Source organism: Maniola hyperantus, chromosome 5, assembly GCF_902806685.2.
Source record: "Maniola hyperantus chromosome 5, iAphHyp1.2, whole genome shotgun sequence".
Lineage (NCBI taxonomy): Eukaryota > Metazoa > Arthropoda > Insecta > Lepidoptera > Nymphalidae > Maniola > Maniola hyperantus.
This window is the reverse complement of record NC_048540.1, coordinates 2,843,620-2,869,503: the sequence shown is the minus strand read 5'-3', so window position 1 is coordinate 2,869,503 and position 25,884 is coordinate 2,843,620. Positions and strand designations below refer to the sequence as shown.

At 36.8% G+C, this 25,884-nt stretch overlaps 2 protein-coding genes across 4 annotated transcripts in view; one reads left to right on the top strand and one right to left on the bottom strand.

Annotated features, from left to right (window-relative positions):
• spz5 (spatzle 5) overlaps nt 1–15,780 on the top strand; it is a 38,797-nt gene extending 23,017 nt beyond the window's left edge. The window contains exons 3-8 of one of the 3 annotated variants that reach the window (XR_011236769.1): nt 4,644–4,786; nt 5,775–5,989; nt 7,385–7,703; nt 8,105–8,284; nt 8,552–8,723; nt 13,752–13,892. Coding sequence is in view for 2 of the 3 variants with exons in the window: in XM_034968527.2 (XP_034824418.1) it covers nt 4,644–4,786; nt 5,775–5,989; nt 7,385–7,703; nt 8,105–8,284; nt 8,547–8,723; nt 13,752–13,923 (1,206 nt within the window). In the remaining variant the exon portion in view is untranslated. Of the gene's footprint in view, nt 1–4,643; nt 4,787–5,774; nt 5,990–7,384; nt 7,704–8,104; nt 8,285–8,546; nt 8,724–13,751 lie in introns of all 3 variants that reach the window. The other 2 variants (XM_069498641.1, XM_034968527.2) reach the window with 2 other exon arrangements.
• LOC138402367 (uncharacterized) lies at nt 9,864–11,798 on the bottom strand. Its single transcript, XM_069498647.1, has 2 exons — nt 11,556–11,798; nt 9,864–10,486 (listed from the first exon to the last, which is right to left on the bottom strand). The coding sequence occupies exons 1-2, from the start codon at nt 11,710–11,712 to the stop codon at nt 9,945–9,947; spliced, it is 699 nt and encodes a 232-aa protein (XP_069354748.1). The 5' UTR covers nt 11,713–11,798; the 3' UTR covers nt 9,864–9,944.
• Nucleotides 15,781–25,884: the final 10,104 nt, after the last annotated feature.

Genomic DNA, 25,884 nt, shown 5'->3' with positions numbered 1-25,884 from the left:
GGGAAGGACATAGGCTACTTTATCCCGGAAAATTAAAGAGTTCCTACGGGATTTCTAAAAACCTAAATCCACGCGTACGAAGTCGCGGGCATCAGCTAGTATAACATACATTCGAAATGGGAATTCCATCCGATATTCACCAAGCGAGCTAGATTAGCTCTCAACTTTCCTTTACGTGATCCGAATCACTGGTTATGTTTGACTCATCTAATGGTCGAAGGAAATGGTTTTGGTATCTTATGTATACTCCTAAGTGATGCAATTTTTTTTTTGGGTGTGGGCAAAAGTAGGTATGTGTTAAACCGGATGAGCAAAAACAACGCACGCGTCAAACATAATGGATTTTCAGAGTCTAGAAATGGATATCTAATTTGATTGGTTAATCTTATACCCAGCATAGATTAGATCCTGGATTAACACACTGGTAGTGTGTTTATGAAAAGACTGTATTACAGGCACTGGTATATTTGTAAATAACTTTATAAACTGTATGTATAACGTGTTCTCCCGTTGCACCGCGAATGGCTTCTTCGACGCGAAGACAGTACCCGTAGTACAAGATTTTACGTCTCACCAAACCAAACCAAATTCGAGAGTCGAAATACTTCCGCGTTACAGTAAAATGGACCTAAACAGCCTTGAATTGAAGTCAAATATTCAATGCCACTGATTTTAATTTCGCAATGCTTCCGCTTGGAGCGCTGGCTGTAGAAGTGTAGACAAACTTGAGCTTTAAACCAAGGCATTTAAGATCCAGTTTACTGTAACGCGGAAGTATTTCGACTCTCGAATTTGGTTTGGTTTGGTGAGACGTAAAATCTTGTACTACGGGTACAGATGTCGCGCGGGTACCCCGCGCCTCCCGCCGCCGGCTGGTTGAGTGCAGTTGCACTAAACACACACATTCAACAATTTATCCCGGAAAATCAAAAAGTTCCTACAAGAATAATTATAATATAGCCCAATTCCACGAGGATGAACTATAGCATCCCGTACCTAGGTACATATAACATAGGCGCAGAATATATAATAGTACTTACTACTTTTCATCCCGGAAAATCAAAGATTTCTCTCGGAATTTTTAAAAACCTAAATCCACGCAGATGAAGCCACGGGGATCATCAAGTATCTAAATAACAATCAAACGTCGTTTGTATGGTCATGGAGCGCTCTCCGAATGGATAGATAGTACTGTACTCGGCAGAAAATATTGTACATCGAACTTTAGAAGAGAGTTTCGTAGGGCGTTGTCTCTGTCGTTGAGACCGACAAAACATCACATAGGTATGAGTGACAGAGACAACGCTCTACAAAGCCCAAATCTCATTCTAAAGGTCGGTGTACAATCTTTCTTACCCGCTACTATATGTGTAGAAGTTCTTTACAAGAATTCTATTGATGAGAAAATCTAATTTAAACTAATTTAAACTAAGTAAACTTTGACAGGTCTAGGTACATAAAAATAATGCCATCATTTCCCAAATGGATAGCACACGCTTTTAAAAATGTTTGAATTACTCATAGATTAATTTATTGGTCTCACTACTTATGTAAGGTGCAAGCATTAAATATCGTACCTACTTACTAAAAAAGTAAATTTATATGATAAATAGCTCTACATTAACATCTAGACATCAAATAAAATACTTACGATTTGTTATTCAAATGAGAGTCAAATGATATAATGCGTTGAATTAAAATTTAAAAAATATCTAATGGCGAGTTATGAAAATAAAAAAATTGTGTCACGTCTACGTGCAATATCAGTGACAAATAGCTTTACTATTTCTAAAAGCAGAGATCAATTTATCAAGATTTTATCATTCATATTTCAGATTGACGTAAAAGAATATTCGCGTGAATGCTCGAATTCTCGCTAATAATCTTTTGCGCGAGAAAATTGTGTTTTTACTTTTAATTAGGTAGAGAATAGAGATAGAGGTCAATATGAAATATATAACATTTTAGAAATTCGATTCGATTCCCTTTGATTCGCTGTCTTTAGTTTACTACGCTGCTGTAATGAAATTCTCGAAAAATAAAAACATATTTTCACGGTAGCTTTTCTAACCTACTTCAAGTAAGCAAGTAACTCCAAAGTCAAGTTACAAGATTGGCGACTAAATATGCTTGCATTGACCTCGGAAATACTCGAGCATACCGTAGATCTTTGTGTTCAAATATCTTTGAACAGAATCACCAGCGGCGTTTAAAATGTAGCAAGGACTATGCGACAGGCAAGCAATTAAGAAAGGCAACAAATCGCGTCTTATTACATACAAATATTTTACTAATACCTGTAGATACCTATATATATAATTTACTAGATGCTCAAGACTTCATCCACGTGGATTTAGATTTTAAAACCCCGTGGGAGTTCTTTAAATTTCCGGGTTTAAAATAGTCATATGTCCGTCTCCAAGACCCAAGATCTCTCCCAAATAGATGATGCCCACGGCTTCATCCACGTGGATTTAGGTTTTTAAAAATCCCATGGAACTCTTCGATTTTTCAAGATAAAGTACGCCTATGCCCGTCGCCGAGAAGCAAGCTTTCTCTGTAGGTATGTTTACTTTTCTTTCTTCAAAATCAATTAAAAGGTTGGGCCGCGAAAAGGTAACAAAGAGGCAGACAGACCGATACCCTTTTACATATACATGAGTAGGTATATGTATTATATTATTAGAATATATTATGTCATCATCATCATCATCATCAACCGATAGACGTCCACTCCTGACGTAGGTCTCTTGTAGGGACGCCACGCCATTATGTACTATACTAATTTAATATAAATATGTATTAGCATAGATAAACTGTCACATCACACTTATCTCTAGCATTTTTAGGGTTCCGTACCTCAAAAGGAAAAACGAAACCCTTATAGGATCTCTTTGTTGTCTGTTGATGGTTCCGTACTACAGTCGTATTTTTTCGACATTTTGGACGATAATTCAAAAACATGAAGCATAAAAATAAATAAAAATCTGTTTTAGAATGCACAGGTGAAGATCTTTCATATGATACCCCACTTGATATAGTTATCTTACTTCGAAAATTGAAAATAGTAATTATTAGTTCATGACCACAATTTTTTTTTTGTGTGATGTTACCACAAATTCACGGTTTTCAGATTTTTCCTCTCAAGTCTGCTATAAGACCTAACTTCCTGCCAAATTTCATGATTCTAGGTCAACGGGACAGACGGACAGACAGACACACAACAAAGTGATCCTATAAGGCTTCTTTTTTCCTTTTGAGGTACGGAACCCTGAAAACAACACCTTCAAGTACCTATTGATCCGATCGTACAATGCAATATACAATACATATTGAATAGTCCAAATTGTACGGACTGTCGATCGATGAGTAACGATGACATTGACATTTTATATCCAAACCGGTGGGTGTGTTTTTGAATCGCGAACACTGGAGCAGCATACAAGTTATGATAACGTTTAATAAACAATTATTCAAAGGGGGAACGCTGCCAGTATCTTCGGAACCTTGCCTAAAGGGACTCCCTTTAATAATATATTTTAGTTATAATACTTATTATATTTTTTAAGGTTTTAGTTTTAGTTTAAATTTTTAAGATGTTCACTTTTAGTTTATTATTGTGTTCTTGCATTTCACGAAGGCCACTGACTCATGCTTGTGTTTAAGTCGTATAGACATGCACGCACGCTTACGCAATGACAATGTAAACGACGTTACCACAAGTAAAGTTCACTAGCCTTCGTGAATTGTAAGAACTGTATAGGTTTTATGCAACGGTGGCGCATTTAACCTCCAAACGAAAAATTAAACTACCTGAGTGTCTATGAATCACAATGCGCTGAATCGGCTGTAGTCCCGCAAATTGCTATTGCGCTGGAGCCATGTCTCATTAACATCTGAATGACGTCATTACCCGAAATAAAAATATAGCATCAGCTTGAAACTTCAGTCTAGTGCTGACGTCACTAAAATGGCGGCAACGTGCATTAGCAATTTGCGGGACTTAAAACCGGTATGTCCAAAGTGTTCGTTCGGATCGGGAATGCCACCATGTGAGTCCCATCCAGTGTTTGGGATAAACATGGTGGCATTACGAGACCAATCAAATTGCAGCGAGGATTGCTACATGGAGACCTAATGTCCCATGCCCATAATCTCTTTACTTACCGCTGCTTTGGGAGACGTTTTTATGCTTCTGGATTTGAAAAGACTTGGGATCAACATCAACGGCGAGTACATCATCCACCTTCGGTTTGCTGATGACATGCAATGCTCAATGACATTCAGTCCACAAATATCAGGATTGAAATTTTGTTGCAGGACTGCATTCCCTAGAATTCTAATGTATCCATGGAAAGCACATGAGCTCCCACGGCAGCCTTACGGCGATAATGCTTGTTTGGTGTAGACTGTGGATGGATAAACCTTTATAGAGCTTTATCAACTATACTAGCTGAACTCATTTATTTCCCGAGATAAAAAGTATGTCATTCTCCAGGTCTGTTACTATACCCATGCACAAAATCACGTCAATCCGTTGCTCCGTTGCGACGTGATTGAAAGACAAACCAATAAACCAAGAAACAGACTTTCGCATTTATAATATGGGTACTGATTAATGTGAATTTCTTATGTTTTTACAGATAATTTGGGCGGCGAGTGGAGGCGCCGGATACAGCTGCCCCTACGGACAAAACTGTGCCTTCGAGCCTGCCCCTCCGGGCCGAGCACCCTCCTGCGCACAACCAGGCCTCACCTACTGCCTACATCCCGACCCTTATCCTGAGTAAGTTGAATTTACTCGCAGATACAAATTCATCATCATGATCAACCCATCGTCGACTCAAAGGATTGGCCATATTATACCACGCTGGCCCAAGTGCGGATTGGCAGACTTCTCATACCTTTGTGAATGTTTTGGAGAACTTTCAGGCATTGTTTCCTCACGATGTTTTCCTTCACCGTTAAAGCAAGATGTGATATAAACGCACATAGCTTAAAAGTTAGAGGTGCCCGGAACCGAACCTCCGACCGCCGCGAATTTTCGTATATGCGCGGAGACAAAATCTCACCCAGAATATTTATTTCGATCTTGCGCCACCTGGATCCAATGGCTATCTGCAACTCGTTTATTTTCATCTATGGACCTGAGCTTTCAATGCGAGATCCCCATTCTAGCACTTCAGCTTCGCAACTATGGCGGCGGCTAGGTCAATAATAATTATTCTGGTTCTTCATCATCATCATCATCATCAGCCTGTGGACGTCCACTGTTGGACATAGGCCTTCCCTAAAGAGCGCAACCACACCCGGTCCTCAGCCTTCCTCATCCAGCCACTTCCCGCCAGCCTCTTTATATCGTCGGTCCATCGTGCCGGAGGGCGTCCCACACTACGCTTGCTTAAACGCGGTCTCCACTCAAGGACTTTCCGGCTCCATTCTGGTTCTTATAAGGATTTAATTATTTCTAATTTGATAACAAAGACTTTGGTCTCCAGGCACTGAGGATTCATACATTTTAGACGGGAATACATCTTGAAGCTTCTCGTTCGAGAAGCTTCGAAATGTCTGCCCACTAGAGTTAGATTTACCTACAATGCGACAAGGCTCTCTTGGCACTTGAATGACATTGACAGGGGGGCGCTGTTGGAGAACAAAGGCTTAGAATATTCAAACAAGAGCAAAGGGGACACTTGACGGCAACGTTAGTCCCGATCTTCGCCACGCGCCAAGATAGCCTTGTCGCACTGTAATACCTATTTTAAATGTTTCAGAAAAGTGATACGCAAATTGGTCGAAGCGGGCCAGTACGACATCCGCACGCTGCTCTCAGACGAAAGCCGCGACGAATTCGACTCGAAGAAGAAAGACAGCTACCCCTACGGCTATGGGCCGAACTCGCTGCCCCACGTCGACCAGATCTCGCTCGTTGACGAAGGATTCAATAAGGATTACAATAATAAATTTTACAATAGTAAATTTAATCATGGTAAGTACCAAAACCTTCTCCTCTTTTGTAAAGTTTTCGAATGCTGTGCGTTTTGAGTATATCTCTTGTGAAAAAAAACATTGTGATGAAACCTGTAGTAAAATACCTAAGAGTTCTCCGTTGTTCTCAATAGTGTGTGAATAAATTCTGCCAATCCGTGCTAGACCAGCGTGATGGATTATGGCCTAAGCCCTTGTCATTCTAAGAGGAGACCCATGCTCAGTAGTGGGCCGGCGATGGGTGGAGATAATGAATATGATGATAAAGTAACAAAAATAAAACATATTTTAATCTAAATAACGGGTACATACTTACCACTACTAATTTCATGTTTTATTTATCGATATTTCAACCCAATTGCACGGGACCACGATCCGTTGAAATATCGACAAATAAAGACATCAAATTATTCGCGGTATATACCCGTTATTTACATTAAAATATGTCGTTAGCCAAAATTACCCATGATTAACATGGCTAATATTTTTTTTTTAAATGACTATGAGAAAATAGAAGTTGGGGACATCGTCTAAGTAGTAGGTCTAGGTACCTACATATTTCACGACAATTTAGAAAGAGACGTTCCGATGTGATTAATTATACCTAATAACTGGTTTTATAGATAAAAATAAAATTTCACATATTTTATAATTGATCGAACTACAACGTAACACTAATGAGTGAAAGGGTGACCACTTTACTAAACCTAATCATAAATGAATGATTAATCATAAGACTTATGGAATAGGTGTAATCGTTGCGCATCGTTAGAAAGTAGGTATCACATGGGTATTGGGTACAGTAATGTACATCGGCCTTTAGAATGACATTTCGGCTTTGTAGAGCGTTGTCTCTACTCTCTATATGACGTTTTGTCGGTCTCAATGATAGAGACAACGCTCTACGAATCTGCTATCTGTCTAAATGTCGATGTACATCACTTTCTGCCGCGTACGGTAACACGGTAGTCAAGGTACAGTAAAATATAAGTTAAAAGTAAAACAAACTTTTTAAACCTTTTTTAATGTAGGTACTTTTTAAACTTGTGTCATCAATCTGTCTGTCAGCGGACTGTATCTCATGAATCGTAATAGCACAGTTTCGCAAAACTGTGGTAATAGGTAGAGAGGCAAATTTTCACAGAATGTGTACTTCTAATGCCACTTTAACAACAAATAATAAAAATTCCATGTAAATTTAAAAAAAAAAATTAAAAAGTACAGAACCTTGTACGACGGTAGTTGGTACAAAACCCTTTGTGTGTGAGTCTGACTCGCATTTGGCAGGTTTCTTAATTTATCACAAGAAAGAGCTATAATCGCAGTGACCATTTGATAGACTGAGGTACGGTAAGAAGAGTAATACAGATCTTGAATATACTTATTTTTTGCGCAGATATCTTCTCTGACAAGACGCCCCTACAACCGCCGTCATCAGCAGACCCAACCCCATACAACGTGAAAGCCTACCAGTCATCAAACTACACCAAATTCGGCTTCCAAGGTTACCACAGTTCGCCTCCTACCCTCTGGAATCCTTCTATCAATCAATACGAATATGACAATAGACGATTGAGGCAGAACAATGATGTGCCGAACCTAGATATTTATAATCCTAATTATTTTAATTCGCCGTTGTACCAGAATTATGAATCGGAGTGGTTGAGACAAGCATCGAGTGGGGTGACGCAGTACAACCCTAATGAATGGTGGAAGTAAGTGAAAAAAAATCAGATGTTAAATAAGTATAAAGTGTAGGTATAAACTATAAACTTTTTTTTTTTAAATAACTGCCTAATATCATGCAAGGGCGTATCAATTTAGACCTCATCTTTGCTTTCCATCAGGCATGACGACTGACGTCGTAAAATTTTTGCCGTTTTGAGTATATACCTATACCTATTTTTAATGTAGATAACGGGTACATACCACGATTAATTTGGCCCAACGGGACGTCCCGTCGTGACCACGACCGGGTTGAAATATCGACAAATAAAAAACGCCAAATTAAGCGTACCTATGTACCCGTTATCTACATTAAAATATGTCATTAACCCACGAAATAAGCTTAAAATCATTAGTTTATTCCTACCTATTTGAATACTTTTGCCATCAGATACATATCCCCATCCCGCACGAACGCAGACGTCTCGATCCAACGGTCGGTGACGTTTCCGACACGCACCACCACCCTGCAGCATAAGAGACGAAGACGCAACGCCGAGCTGGTGGCGGCCGCCGCCAAGAGGACCCTCACTGGAGCCGAGGCTTTGAGGATAGCGTTGGGGTTGGCGAAGTTAGTAATGCCATTTTCTAATTAAATACTTTGTAAATGACGAAGCAGTTCATTTGTATATTGGTATAAAATGGCGAAGTCCTGTTAGAATTTGAATTGGATATAATCCACCTCCCATGGCCCTAACAACATCTCGGCTATATGGGCCGACTTGCGGGAGGGTACCCGTTCGATACTTGTTCTTGCCTCTTGGTGATGATGATGAATAAGATCAATTTTAAGTCGTAATTTGTCCAACGTTCTTAACCCATGTTTACCGTAGCGAAGACGAATCAGCAGAGAGACCGAGGCGCCAAGCGGCAGCAAACACCGAGGAGCTGTGCCGATTCAGAACACAGTACATCACGCCCCGAGCCGCCCTCAACAACAAGGGTAACTGGAGATACGTTGTCAATATGCCTGACAACATGACCCAGCTTGTACGAGCTGAAATTTGCACGTGAGTCTTTTTACATAGACTGTAATTTAGCTTGATAGACGCTAGAGACCAAGGCGCCAAGACAGCAAACACCGAGGAACTGTGCCGATTCCGAACACAGAACATCACGCCCCGAGTCGCCCTCAACAAGCGTATCTGGAGAATGGAGATACGTTGTCGACAACATGCGAGCTGAAATTTGCTGAATGTATTTTTACATAAGTAGACTGTAATGTAGCTTGATGGACGCGAGAGAGCAAGGCACCACGCGGCAGCGACCACGGCGAGCCGCTCTCAATAACAAGGTTAACTGGAGCTACAGTTCTTGTAATTCACGAAGGCGAGTGAACTTTACTTGTGGTTAATTAGTATACATCATTGCGTAAGTGTGCGTGCATGTCTGACCAATCAGTCGCGAGCAAGCGATCGCAAACGCACACATTTACTGTACCTTACTTATACCGATACGACTTAAATACAAGCATGAGCCACTCGCCCTCGTGAAATGAAGAACTATACCTACATTCCCAATATGCGGGTCAACATGACACAGCTTGGTAAGTTTTTGCAATCCTATGTTTCTTGAATAGGTACCTCCTGCACCCTAATTTACACGATCAATGTGACCATCAACGTCACAAATTGGTTTAGGTAAATTGATTTTGTGAAGATGGCATCTTACAAACAAGCACAGCAAGAGAACTCTCCGCTGCCGACGAAGACAGAAAAAAATTACTGTTATGAGTTGTACTATCCTGTCAATTTTTTTATTACTAGCTGATGCCCGCGACTTCATTCGCGTGGATTTAGGTTTTTAAAAATTTCGTGGGAACTCGTTGATTTTCCGGGATAAAAAGTAGCCAATGTCATTCTCCAGGCTTTTATCTATACCCGTGCAAAAAAATCACGCCAATCTGTTGCATCGTTGCGACGTGATTGAAGGACAAACCAACAAACAAACACACTTTCGCATTTATAATAAGGGTACTGATTTTTATCCTTTTAAATACTGCATTTATCGTAACATCATGAAAATCGTTTAATCTTCACGATATACTGCAAATTACATTGCATCTCTATGCATTAGGTCTAATTAGGTATAGATACTTAACTACATTTCAAGACTCTCGTCCTAATTAAGACAAATTAACAACCAACAACAACGGTATAAAAAATTTATTATTGCCAATAAAATTAGTACCTATTATATTAAAAATCAACATTACTAAAACCTATATGAGTTTATGATTCAAGGGTATCTTTACTATATTTCACTTTTCCTATAATATTAAGTATTCCTCTTCGGAAATTGAAAAATTGTCGTTCATTCATCGAACTCACATCTGGAATCAAGCTTTTCAGGTAACATTCGTATGGAGATAGCCTAGATGTTGTGTATTGTGAATAGTTTGATAGTATTTTTGATTGTGTGCCCTTTATCTTTAACGCTTTACCATTGCTACGCCCTAATCTCAATTCCGGTAAGGTTCTTACTTGTATTTTACCATTATATTCTGTACAATCACCTTCTTTATCTAAATCCTCTTCACATTTTGTTGGTTCTGTTTCTATCACACAATCTTCTTCACTTTGGGAACCGCTATCGTCATTTGATTCTAAATCGCTTTCCATTTGCACGTCGTCGTCAGGATTTTCTTTCGATGTCGTTTTCGTAAATGGTAGTAAATAATCCATATAAGGACATAAGTAGTAATCCTTTTTAGTTCTTAGACTTCGTGAGTAGGAAGTCCTGATAGATCTCCATTTTACTCTTATCTCGTTAGCTAAAACAAGAAAAATCCAAAAACACCTCATTACTTAGATAATCATTTGGAGTGTAAACATAATCATATTATTAGGAATAAAGCTTATTAATTTATAAGGGAAATAGTAAAATCATAAGACTTTCTGAAATCTGGTAGAGATGGTGGACATTCAAGCACAGATGATTGCCCTTCAAGTTATTTCATGGTGTAATTTTAAAAAGGTTCTAACGAATTCACGATCACTTAATTTCATAGAAAAAAAACTGGCCAAGTGCGAGTCAGGCTCGCACAACGAGGGTTCCGTACTATAGTCGTATTTTTTCGACATTTTGCACGATAACTCAAAAACTATGATGCATAAAAATCACAAAATGCACAGGTGAAGCCCTTTCATATGATACCCCACTCGATATAGTTATCATCTTCGAAAATCGAAAATACTAATTTTTAGTTCATGACCACAATTAAAATTTAATAAATTAATTTTTTGTGTGATGTAACCACAAATTCACGGTTTTCAGATTTTCCCCCTAAAGTCTGCTATAAGACCTACGACGACCAACGACCTCTACGTATTACGCATTAGATTCATTCCAAACAATAGTTTAGTTGAGAGATTGTGACTGTAAACATAATAATTACCCACACTGGTTATCAAGTTATTAGCAAAACCGAGTTGCAGCTCGCGAAGTTAGAAATGGCCCGTCTAGACTGTAGTGACGTTACATACAAAGAGTTCGTGGCTAATTTAATCACAATAACTCAACATTCAAATGCATGTAGCGCTATCTATAGCTAAGTAGCGGATTTATAAAGCCTACCTACAGTCTACTGCAGCTGTTACATTATTTACATTGTTTTTGCGACTTCCGATAGATGGCACTTTAAGAAACATTTTACTTTGAAATAAACAAAAACAATTGAATATTTGCATTCCATCACTTAACATTCACATATTTTACATTTAAATATGTAGGTAGGTATCTTATAACAAACTTATACTAATTCTGAAATTGAATAATAAAATTATAATATTATGATGAGAACTAAAACAATGCCTAGGTTCTTCACAGATCTTAGATCTTACCAGTTAATCCGACAAATTTTTCTCCGACTGTTTTCCACGCTTTATCGATTGCGGGTTTGTGATTGTAGTCTTCATGTTTGTTATTATATATACACGGATGTTGTTCAATCTCCTTAACAAACTCGATATTAAATCGCATGTCATTCAAGTTCGACATTTTGACGCGCACTTTGTTCTTCCATTCACAACTAAATGTTTCGTGTAGCGCGTGTGACACAACAAAATGGATTCCCGAGTCGGTAGCGTCGGGTGAATAGTGCTGTTCAAGTGTTCAAGTTTGTCTATCGAATGTCGATGTTTTTGGGTCTAACGGGATAGAATCGTTTTTAAATAAAGTTATCAAAATTTCGATATCCTTCGTATCTAGATTTATCCTTGATATTTATGTTTGTTAATTTTGTTATCCTTCTTCCACTCTTTTTCCTAGGTAGGAATAAGGGTTGCTTCCTGAAGGATTTCAATATAAGTAGCTTACTTGTTGCTTGCTTTATTGCGTGCTTGAGATTGATGTTGCATCTAAGTACAATAATAGATTATTCAACATGGGGGTAATGTAATGTCTTACGTCACGAGCGCCGGAGTAAATTCCAAGCGAACAAGGGATTTAAGAGTAACTCCAGAGCATAGCGAGGATGTTGCATGTTGATATTTAGGGGCAGCAAAGACTAAGACAGTATTACCCTCAAGTTCAATACTCTACCTTTCACACCTCGCAAGACAATAAAATCAAAATCTTCGTAAGTCCTTACTACTTCCTACCTTTGTTTTAGTAGTCTTAAGAAGTTTCTGGGAGAAAATCGTTTATTAAACTTTAAGCATTAATAGTTTCCGGATTTAAATTACTGCTGCTATCTTCGTCACTCGACAGTTTTATTTAAAATTAAGTAAATAATTAATTTCAATAAGTAACACCACAATATCACCATAGCCTCATAGATTTCTATGTAATCTATGAGGCTATGGTGAGTGAGAGGGATGCCATCATACGTCGAAGCGAGACAGTAGTTGCAGCTTGAACTGTAAAGTGTAAACTATCTGTAAAGAACAAAATTTGCTTCAGGTGCGGTGTGTTCTAAATTCCAAATTACATTGCATCCCTTAAGAGTCTTAAGACGTAATAGATTTCAGTACAACATTACATCCCTTAAGGCGTAATGGATTTCAGTACAACATTAAACCCGGCTTAGTCACAAGAATGTTATGACGTACTTTACTCTTAGCTAACAGGTCTGTAATAAGGCATTCTAGAGCCAGTGGTTTGAAAAATGTTTTTTTATGGTAGGTACTTATTATAGTTAGTAATAGTTTCGGTGAAGTTACAATATTTATATTTAACAAATAGAAATTAGAATCTGCTAATGACGGAGTAGGTACATAGGTGATAATACTAACTAAACCCGATGTGTTATTATTAATTTTATCGATATAAGAATACCTAATATACTATCGATATCATAATATTGTTATTTAGCGAAGCACTATCGGAGTACAATAACAATTTTATATTTGCCGGCGATGGTTTTAGGAACTAATGAGAAAGCTTAGAAATAAGGTTCAAAATTGGGGGAAATAATGAATTGTGTAGAACACTAAAGTCACTGTATGATCACTAGTTCACTCTGTCACTAGGGACTTTTTGTCTCAATGTTTTATGTCGCCTTCCTAACCATGCTTTTCACGACGACGACAGAGACAAAACATTTTATTAGAATACGGATTTAAGTGCAACAGGGACAGAAAATCCAAACAGAACATTTTGTTTTCTGTCTTCATCCGTTGAACCGTTGAAGTGAACTATTTTAATAATGTTATGTCGATGATAATGAAGGCGTCACAATGTTTGACCTTCGTTCAAACTAGGTGTACTAGCAACTTTTTGTCGAACTACGTGACAGTATTTTGATCTTCAGATGCATAGACGTAGTATTTTTGAATGCTAAATAGATTATTAAGTACATGAATTTGACTATCAGTGATATCAAGAAATGTTTAATATTTAATTTTATTATATACCTACCTACCTACCTACTTAGGTACCTATTTAACTTAATCCAGCTAGAGAATACTAATCGGAATTAAAAAAATGTAGCTCGTAGCGACATCTGTTGTATAATAGCCAAGTTTTGTAAATTAAATTAAGTTGTCGAAAAGTTTTCCTATTTTAAAAACTAATTAGTATTCCTTTTTCTTTTCCAGGTCAACGGAATGCAGTAGATTATGTTCGATACCGCTGGGCTACAGTTCGCGGTGTGAACAAAAATATATTCAAAAACGATTGGTGGCGCTGGAATCGAGTGGTCAAAATTTATATACAGATGTGTTTTGGATCCCAAGCTGTTGCCAATGCACTATAATAAATAATAACTAATACTTTAATTGACTAGTTTTTGTGATGTAATTTTAAGTTGATGCTTGCTTTGTAATTTTGTATGTATAATGTGGTACCGCTACTTGACAGTAGATGGCGTTGTAAGTTCAAGCTTTTAAGTTTGGTAAAAGCTTATTCTAGTTATGGATCATATTATGCTGATTTTTTTTATTGAATGTATGGAATTTATTTGTTATTATAACAATAAACAAATAAATAGGCAGATATCTCATTAAATGTTTTGACACAAAAATGTTAATAAAAACTTTTTACATGACTTTTTTTGACAACATTCTGCACTTTTTTCATTTAACGTATTTTTTGTTACAAAAAGTCTATTAAGTATTAATAGATTCCTATAGGCAGAGTATTATGGTCATGTATATAAATTTTAATGTAAGTATATACATATATTTAATCAAGTATTATGTAGTTTGTAAATAGTCGAAATATTCCATAGGTACCTACCTACTTATATTATATTTCTTATAAAAAATTTAATCCTACCTACCTACTAAAGATTTTAAAGTTTAATTTCTTTAAAATATAAAAGAATAAAAGAATTTAAATAATTATGATACTTAATGTTAGATATGCATAATGAATATTATTCATTTTGTTATCACTTGTCCGCATCTGTTGTATCTTTTTATACCAACTACAAAGCCTGCTAAACAATATAAAAAATGTGAAAGTGTGTTTGTTTGTTGGTTTGTACTTCAATTACGTCACATTTTTTAAATAAATAAATAAATAAAGGAAAATTAAAGAGTTCGCACGGACTTTTTAAACCTCAATTCATGCGGATGAAGTCGCGGGCATCATCTAAGTTATATAAATAAAATTATGATCTCTCTCAACTAGCACAGAATATTATATTAGGTAATTGTACCCAATTTGTACTAAGTACGCACAATACCTTTTAATTAACTATTTGGTAGTAGACGTAGTGTTCTTATTATAGTTTGCGCTTATATTTAGTTATTATGTAATTTTATATGGGATACCTAGGCGTAGTCAAACAAGGAACCCTTATAATTTTTTTTTCCATCTGTATGTCTGTATGTGTGTCACAGTCGTTAGTCAAAAGTCAAATGATTTATTCAAAATAGGTAGGTAATAAATTACTCTTTTTGATAGTCAGATGTTGGATTTGTAAGATATAGTGGTGATAATTATTACGCAAACTTAAAACTAAAGCTAAGTTTCTTAGATAGTTTTTGAAAAAAAACTACCGTTTACAAAATAATGAATCATCTCGCAAACTAATTTGGACTAAGTAGTTTGTCAAACCTATGTTTTTTCTTAAAATTGTTTTTATTCCTACTGACTAAAATGAATTGTTCTTAATTAATTTTAGATAAAAAAATATGCTTACATAATAGTTCTTGTGAGATCCCAAAGCATTTAGATTAGCTTGACTAAAGTTTTCTAAATACCTGTTTAATTTATAAAATAACTTCTTCATTTAAATTGAAGAAATCGCTTTCTAAAGTGGATCTAAAAGAGGCACGTTATATTAGAGCAAGATTCCAGGACCACCCGACCTTTCAGAAAATAAATAACTCTGGCACTGGGATCTTGGATCATGTGTAAGAAATTATAGACCTTCATATATTAGATCCGATTTTGAACAGCTATTTTTGAACGTGAGCGTCATTTCTTTAACGTAAGAAATCGTGAAATAAATTATTTCAGACGATATAGGATACCTTAGCTGAGATTTTTATCTCAGCTAAGGTATACTTAACCAAGTTTTTATAGATGAAAATATGAATTTATGTTTATAATATTGTAACATTTTCTATGACATTATTTCTCTATGGAAAACTGTAAAAAGGGAATAAATTAATATTATAATAAACAGACGTTTTTTTGACCCATTTTATTATAGTACATAAACAATTGGATGAAGTGAACCCAATAGTACCAAGGCGTCTTCTAGGAAGGTGGACCGCATAGATGTCGCTGTGAGGATAGCTGGAGACCGCGTGTGGTAGCGCTCGTTGGAAGAGGCTATTTGTATTCCTATTAAAGATGGGCGTTATTGGCTATTTACGGCAACGGTTAATCAACAGTTACTTAGTTTCAATACCGATATTGTTAACCGTTGCCGAATATCGGTATAAGAGTTGTGTTTCAACTAATTTAATATGCGCAACGCGCAGCGGTTTACGTAGTAGTAGTAACTAAGCTAGCTGCCGTATCCCGTGGCCGTATCAATACCGTCTGTATAGCTAGCGCCCGCATATTCACTAAAATAAAACCAATTTTACTTTCATGAATATCGTGAAGTAATCACAACCTTAAGTTCATAGCAGTAAAGTTTAATTTGATCATTGACATAGGTCAAACTATAGTGGACGCATGCACGAATAGTTTGCCACAGTCCAGTTAACCAAAAACATTTCATGAAGATTGATAAACCAAAGAGGACCTTATCTCTATTACTCTAAGGCTAACTGTATTTAGAATGATAGATCAAAGTGTAATGGACAAGTACTTGTACAGTTAAGCCTTAGCGTAATAGAGATAAGGTCGGCTTTGGTTTACCAAGTTCTTAGTTACTAAGCCGGTAGCCAATAACCGCTCCTTCTCAGCTTTCAGTGAAAGAAAGAAAGAGAAGGCATAATTATTGCGTTTCTAGTTACCAAAAAACCAAACAATGCATTGTCAGTTGCCAGTTGGCAGTGTTGCGTTGTCAGGTGGTTCGTCATAGATGATAACTGAAAACCGTTGCTAGCTACGACAATAACGCTACGGTACGCTATAGGCACGGCAGCGGTTTTCAGTTAAGTTAAGCTATAGCGGACACATGTCTAATTCCTATAAATTGTCTTACCTATTCTATTTTTGTAAGAAAAATTCTTAGTTACAAGAAAACTGATGATGTACATGATAGGCAAACTAAAAACCGTAGGTACAGTACGCGGCAGAAAATAATGTAAATCGACCTTTAGAATGAGATTTAGGCTTTGTAAAGCGTTGTCTCTGTCACTCATACCTATGTGTCGTTTTGTCGGTCTCAACGACAAAGGCAACGCTCTACAAAATAGCTATCTCTTTCTAAAGGTTGATCTACATTATTTTCTGCCGCGTACTGTTATAGGCTTGCGACTATACTACACTCCGCCTCTAGAAAATCCAAGTCATGGGAATGAGTTTTTGCAACTGGAGAGTGAAATAAGGCTATTTTCTATCCTGAATAATTAAAGAGTACCTACCCGTGGGATTTTTATATTTAAATCCATGCGGACCAAGTCGCGAGCATCATGTAATACCTAAAAAAATAAAGAACAGGAAAATTGATGATAGGTAGGTATACCTATTCTAGCCGTGGAGATTTTAGACCAATCACATTATGAGGCGCATTTCTCTGATTCGGGCCTACTTATGCGATTGATTTAATACTAGTAGAGGGTGAAAATCCACGCTATGGGGGCCCGTTGAGCTCACCCCGGGGTAAATGGGCCTACCTTAACAATTTGTGTCGTAAGCAAAAGTATACCATACATCTCTTATTTGTTGACCTCTAATTTTATGAGAATGTGGCTATTTTCCACAGAAAATAATATTTTGTAAGAAATCAATTAAAAAAAATTAAATAGGTACCTAAGTAGTTTTTAAAAGACTGTTTGTTGCCGTACAAAAACGAAGTGACCAGTCGTCAAGAATTCAATTCAGTTATAGATAACTTTAAAATATCCTTTTAATAAACTGGAATGGAAATTATGAACACAGCCATATCTACAAAAAAAAATTAAAATTGTTACTTGCTTAATACGTCACAGTATAAAAATCTTTCAGATATCTCAAATAATTATACCTCACTTACTAATGAAGAATAAAACTAACTAATAATCTAAATTAAAACAAAACATTTTCAAGCATTTTATTTTAGATGCTTAGTCAAACTTAAACATCTAACGATTTTAAATCACAAATACGTATTAACAATAATCTGAGAAATAATATTTTGAATGCCATAGTCTTTTAGTTTACGAAAAATACTTAAATAATTTGGTTTCAAGTATAAAAATAGACTTTGGATGAACGTAACGCAGCAATACTAACTTCAAACATTTACTTAAATAATTGTCATGCAGATTTAAAAGATCGCTCAAAAGTTACAAGAAATATTCCATATTTCATGATATTTTCATACACAAAATTGCTACGTGAAAACCCGTAACAATAAGACCAAGAGCACTCCAACCAGCGCCAAAACTCGCGCTTTTAAAATAAAATCCAAGCAAAAAGTCGCTCGACACGCGTAAAAGTAAAAGAGGAAGCGGGGAAAAAATCAATGCTTTGCGTTTTATGTTCTGTGCGTGTGACAGATCGGTTGTCATAGCGACCACGGCGGGGGAAACCGTGGCGGGAAAAAGGTCGTATGAAAATGACAGTTGAAACAAAATGGCGCGTCGGCTCACTGCGCAAAGTTAAGATTACCGCGCATTACATTTTACGCTGTTATTGTTCTAATAGTCTTTGGTAGTTTCGTGCGTTGTGCGAGCGAGATAGAAGTTGGGGTAAGGGAGCCGGTAATCGATATTACGCACTTTTGTAGCAATAAAATTGGCGCGTTGCAAGAACGCTTGCACGCATTGCAACCTTTTTAATTTTTGATTTCGTTCCAATTTGTGGGAATAATTTTATTTTTGGTGAACTCTTCGTGTGATAATTTTTGAGACAATACACACTGTGTTTATTGTCTCATGCGACTGAACCTTTAAAATAAAAGTATAAAAAATTAATCAAAGTAGGTATATGCACATTAGGTAGGTACATACATTTGTTAATATCTTTTTTAAAGCTGGTCCCATGCTCTACCATTTTAAACGTCAAAAAGCAACTTTTTTTATATTAATACTTTAAAATAATGAGCTCACAATATTTATTCTTGTACTAATCTTCAGACTTCAGAGTTAACCTTATCTGACTTACTTTTATCGTTTACTTATTACTCAAGGCATTCAAACACCTCAATCTCTCTTATAAAAGGTATTTAACTGTTTTATATTCAAAAAGAAAGTTCAGTTTACAAAAGCATTTAAAACTAAAAAAAGGAATTACTTGTATTATTTCAAGTTGGTTTCAAGTATAACAACATTGTCATGTTCATTATTACCCATTAAGTTAAACGAATGAATACTTAACTCACAACTAAAGATACGAAACTATCATCCAATTTCATAAATACATACCTATTATTTTGGTGTTCATAATTTGCATTTCAAATTGGATTCCAATTTCAAATATGATACAGTGTAACAGATGTTGAAAAATAATAATGATTATGAGAAACAATGTAATAACGTTAGAGGGAGTAGGTAATTTTTATGGTAGTGAAAATTTGATGAGTCACTATTATTTGGAGGGGCGGCAGCACAGGCGTCGAATGACTCTACAATATCTACATTGCAAAATTACATTCATCTTGCATTAATATTGTATGGATCAGTTTATTTCACCGTGGTTTCTTTTACGTAGATTCAATTGGTAAATGGAATAAAAATGTACTTTAAGATTTTAGGGCCAGCTGCAGCGCTTACAGACAAAGTGAAATGGAGTGGAGTCTTTTTGATAACTAAGTAAACTCAGCGTTTAAATTGGTACAGGTATGTACTTAAATATTGATCGCAAAACAAGTATACCTACTTAATATTTAATCTCATGAGTTTGCGACTACAATTTAAGAGAAACCCTAGTTAAAGTGTAAACTAAATTTAAATTTTATGATTATTGGTATTTTTAACGGTAGGTACTTTTAGCAAACCTTTGAGCATTTCGGCAATGAAAGTGTGTAAAATTAGAGAATCTCTCAAATAGGCTAGTTGACACTTTTTTTAAGTTGGTCTTAAATGGTTAATATTTGTCCTATTAGATCAAAAAAATTAACACTATATTTTTTTGCGCCCTAAAAACCGTAAAACTTTAATTTAAAAATATATTTTTCTTAGACAGGTGAAAACACTGTCGGCCATGTTTGGCCCATAGATTATCTGTGCTCTGACGTCATGCATTTGTAAACAGAAGCATAACCTCCCAAAGTTTAATAAACATGACTTCTATACTAGTTTACATGAAAAATATAGTAATTATCGTTATTGTATCATCCGAGAATGTAAAAACGCATCGATAAAGACCACAGGAAAGTTGTGGATTAGAGTGCCCAGTGAAATAAATATACGTAACACGCGAAGACTTGCTTAAAGGGATCCTATATGACAAAGACTTCAATCCAAATTTATTTTTGCAAAGATCAGTTTGTTGTAAGTCTTACTTAATAACTTATTCAATTTATAAAGAGAAAACGATATTTTTTTACGTTTACTATGAGTTTTTAGAAATATATAAAAACTAGCTTATACTCGTGACTTCGCCCGCGTGGACTTCATAAATTTCAAACCCCCATTTAATCCACTCAGGGGTGGAATTTCAAAAAATCCTTTCCTAGTGGATACCTTCTCTTTACCTACAAAGAACACACCCACCAAATTTCATGTATCTAGGACCAGCTGTTTAGATGTTTAGGCTGTGCGTTGATATATAAGTTAGTCAGGACTTTAAATTTTATATATTATATCGATACTACGTTAGTGCCCGCCTGACATAGGGATGACATTTCTTTGTTTACATATTTAATGACGTCACATCATGGCTGACAGCGTTTTCTGCGTTTCAAATAAAAATAAAAACTGTATTTTTTTAAATTGGTTTTATATATCCATCCTGCGTTTTTAAAAATTGTTATTGATATATTTCGTTGTCTTAAGCAAAATACTATAATAAATAATCATTTATTGGACGAAATTAGATATGAGTCAAGTAGCCTATTGTCATAGTTAGGAAGTTTTATATTTACTTAACCATAATTTGATTTTAATTTCTTGAGTTTAACGATAAGGTTGACATATTATACCTACTTAGGTTACTTATTAAAAGCCCTTAAAAATATAAGAAAGTACTTAGCCTAATCTAAATTGGCATTATGGTGGTTTGGGCAGGTCCTAGATGAAGGATTACGTACACACTGCACAAGCCCGGCTGGGAGAGATAGTATTTTTGTAGAATGTGCTGTCATACGCCTTGTTTTAATTTTGGACTACTCGTTTTGTTATAGTTCTTGCATTTCACGAAGGCCACTGACTCATGCTTGTGTTTAAGTCGTATCGGTATACGTAAGTTAGACTAAATGTGTGCGTTTGACAGTGCTTGCTCGCGACTGATTGGTCCGACATGCACACCCACTTACGCAATGACCATGTAATAGACGTTACCACAAGTAAAATTCACTAGCCTTCGTGAATTGCAAGAACTGTACCTACTTGTTTTGCGTGCTCTATAAAAAATAAAGACGCGCGCCACGCTTTAACTCGCCTGAGTTTGCCGCGCACAGCGTTATGCCGAAATAAAAAAAACTTAATTTTAATTGTTATCAAAAAAAGACGTCGCATCTCGGATCTGCCGGTGTGCATTGCACCTAAGTATTTAGTTATGAATTACTATAAAATAATACTTATAGTAGGCGTTATAGCTCACAGGAGGAGCAACCTGAACTACGTTAGTAGGTACTATTATAATAATATATTGTGGCTGAAGTGGCAGCGGGCAGGCCTTGTCCGTCGCAGACGGCAGAACCGATGGCCCCTGGGGGCAGACGTGTTCAATGGAGGCTGCATGTAAGTGTTGTGTGGACTTTCAGTTCGCTGGAGCGATGACCTAATGCTGGTAGAGAGCAGTGTATAGATGAGAAAGATGGATGATCGTACTTATGTATCGTGTAACGTGTTCTCCAAAAGTCCTATGTACAGTAGTGGAAAAATATAAGTTGATGGATAGATGGGTGGATTAAGGTTTCTATTAGTAGTATTATTATCTAGACTCCAGAATAACCTTGTAGAATAATAGAAAAAAATACATCCATAGTAAAGTACCTACTTATCTGCAATTAATTTTATACCTTACTAGCTTATGCTCGCGACTTCGTCCGCGTGGACTACACAAATTTCAAAACCCAATTTCACCCCCTTAGGGGTAGAATTTTCAAAAATCCTTTCTTAGCGGATGCCTACGTCATAATAGCTATCTGCATGCCAAATTTCAGCCCGATTCGTCCAGTAGTTTGAGCTGTGCGTTGATAGATCAGTCAGTCAGTCAGTCAGTCAGTCAGTCAGTCACCTTTTCCTTTAGATTATTTTATTAGCATTTTTATGACTTTCAAACCCGTGGAATAACCTTAAATTCAGTCCATAATAGGTTCGCTTGAATAGATCTTAATGACATGCTATTACGATTGGAACTGCACAAAGGTTAATAACAAAAAATTATATTCCCTCGCTCTATAGTTAAGGTAATTCATAGATTGCACGGTATTTCTTTACAAATTGCCGCAAATCTATTATGAACTTGCTGAAGAGTTGATATCAGTGACTAGGTACTTTAAATAGAAAATATTTTCTTTTTCCTATGCGAAAGTAAGAATTGCATAATGTAAACATATTTATACAAAAGGAAAAGCTGACTGACTGATTGTCTGATTGACTGATCTATCAACGCACAGCTCAAACTACTGGACGGATCGGGATGAAATTTGGTATGCAGATAGCTATTATGACGTAGGCATCCGTTAAGAAAGGATTTTTGAAACTTCAACCCCTAAGGGGGTGAAATAGGGGTTTGTTTGTGAAGTCGCGAACATATTAAGCTAGTTTAATATAATTCTGATCAAAACCGCGTTCGAATGAAGCTCACTTTAAAGCTCGCAAGTACTGCGCATTATCGATCGCGCAACCAAGCTTACTATGAGCTTACACTATAGAATTAACTGTACAGTTAAATTTAGACCTTATGAGCTGTGAAACAAGAGCAATTTTTGTTAATTATGTTGTCTTAATTGTAAGTCGCACTTTTATGTTGTTGGTCTTTGTGATTTTAATTTTTAACATAAACCGTTTATAATATATGGGTACGAAGGTATAGCGAGTTAACTACGCAAGCTTATATCCAGTTACAGTTTTATTATCAGTATAGATATTTATCTAAATATATAAAATTGACTGACTGACTGATCTATCAACGCACAGCTCAAACTACTGGATGAATCGGGCTGAAATTTGGTATGCAGATAGCTATTATGACGTAAGCATCCGCTAAGAAAGTATTTCTGAGAGTCAGGTCAAAGTAGGTATACTATGTGCATAGTCGCAGGGTTTTTTTGATTTAAAGGATTTTTCATTGCAGATTTCTTTTGGTAAACCATTGTAGGTATAGTAATGCTACCTCAAACTGTATAGTTATTAGTTTTCGAATTATAAATGTAGTGTAACGTTTATCTAAATATATAAAATTCATAGTCCTGACTGACTGACTGACATATATATCAACGCACAGCCTACACCGCTGGTCCTAGAGACATGAAATTTAGATAGTGTGTTCTTTGTAAAGAGTAGATATCCACTAAGAACGGATTTTTCGAAATTCCACCTCTAACTGGGTTAAATGGGGGATGGAAGTTTGTATGAAAGTCCGTCATTTTTGAAGTTACATCGATGAAAATTGGTACTTAAGCTTTCGATTAGATATAAAAAATACGTATTTCACGATTTTTGAAAATTCTACTACCAAGGGGGTTAAATTGGGAATGAAAATTTGTACGGAAGTCCGTCATTTTTCAAGTTATTTGCATGAAAATTGGTTTTTGGGTTTTCGGTCACAAAATCAACCCCCACCTCGATTTATAAATTCCACCCGAGCGAAGCCGGGGCGGGTCAGCTAGTCTTTGTACATAATTTAAGAATATTGAGGTAATAGCAATTTATATTGGATTAATTTCCAAAATCAATGCTGAATTTGATTGCGTTACGCAACTACGCAACCCAAAGGGGGTTGCACAACCATGGCTAAGTTTTGCTGCATAGACTCCTATAATAAGTTGAGTCTATAAGCATCATTCTATGACGTAAGATCTTCATGCTTTCATTATGTATCATATTATGTATTAGTACAGCTGCTTCAACTAATTCGGTCACCGTAATAAATTCTAATAAAAGTAGAAAGTTGGCAATAATTTTAATATAATATCTATTAAGTATTTGGTTCATCATCATTCAAACAGTAATCTTCGTCCACGAAAAAATAAACTTTTCGTGGTCCCACATCATCGGACTGTTGCTAGATCTATGTCACCTATACCCCGTTCATTAGCATCATTCAACGCGCTTTTGGACAATAATGCTCAATGGGACCCATTTAATGATGGGTCTATAATACTGGATCGGGAGTTACTGAAGTACGCTGAGAGCATTGCATGAATATGTCATTCAATGTTCTCAGCGTACATATTCAAAATTCTTTGATCTTTTATCGTTATGTATTTTTTCTTGTACCTTTATTCGTATTTAAATTTATTATTAATCATCTAGTTAGTGTAAGTGGCACTGCCGTTCTAATTAGATATAAAATAAATAAAATAAATAAATAAATAAATCATCATCATCATCAACCAATAGACGTCCACTGCTGGACATAGGTCTCTTGTAGGGACTTCCACAGTTGGAAGCCACGGTCTTGCGCCGCCTGGATCCAGCGGCTCCCTGCGACTCGTCTGATGTCGTCCGTTCACCTAGTGGTAGTATTTGGTTACAATCAGGTAAAGAGCTAGAGTTGTGATTGTATTGTGAACTGGTTAGGTATTATTAAACTACTAGCTGATCCCCGCGGCTTCGCCCGCGTTTATTTAGGTTTTGAAAAATCCCGTGAGATCACCACGATTTGAGAATGCAAATCCTTACAGCATCAGGGCTGTGAGCTCATTGCTGGGATCGTTATTTTTCTTAAATGACTTGATAGAGTTTTTTATTAAGTAAATGAAATTTTATTTAGTACCTACTTACCTAGCTATCTATTACAAAGATTACTACAATCGATTTAGCGTTCCGGTACTATGCCGTGTGGGTACAGGTTTTTAATGAAACTGCCATACCTCTTCCAAGCAGTGGCGTGCAACTCATAGAAGCATAAAAGCGCTGCTTACCCAAGAAATAGTTAACTCAGTTAAAATTTCTCAATGCTCATTATCCTTTGGCTTGCTTACCTAACTAATGCTTACCCTGGCTTTAAACCCTATGCACGCCACTGCGTCCAAGTGAGCCCGCTTTCATAGACTGCATCATCACTAACCATCAGGTGAGATCGCAGTCAAAGGCTAACTTGTATCAGAATAAAAAATAAAAAATATCATAGCCAAAACAACTTTGTAAATAAAGAAAGGCGAAGTATTATAAGACAATAACAAAGTCAATGCCCCATATCGGGGCAATATGAAGGTGTGCGATAAACGACAAGATAATGAGGAGGGCATTAACTGGGTGAAAGGGATCAGCTCCGCGTGAGTCTGTCAAGTGTCTAGCTTCATACCACGGGGCACCGCGCCGAGGGGCCAGCGGATATAGGTGAACTGTGCACTGGGGTTCAGACCCTCGACGCACCTTACTCGCGAAACAATCGGAAACACCAACCTGCCGCGACATGGGGACACGTACCCTCGCCAAAATGCCTAAGTAACTCCATTATCGAATGCAAACCTACCGAACAGGAAACGACATGGAAATGAGCCGAGAAAACCGAAGTAAGAAGTGCGTGAATTTCTCGTTATGCGTAAAAATGAACACGAAACGCAACGCACAGGGCACAGGAGCGCTGGCGATCGATAGCGCGAAAGCTCGTAAACAGATCGAAGCGCTGAGCGGACCGAATCGAATCCCGCCAAATGCAGCGACAGCTGTGCGTAGCTCGTACGCCTCGTAGCGAGCGCGTAGCCGCGCGGCCGCTGTAGAGGCGCCACCGGCCCGGCCCTATTATTATTATTTGTAAACAAGCGGGGCCGCGTCACGTGACCGGCCGCCATTGGCCGCCGCGGCAGCTGCGTCGCCGGCCGCGCGCCAGTCCGCCGCCGAC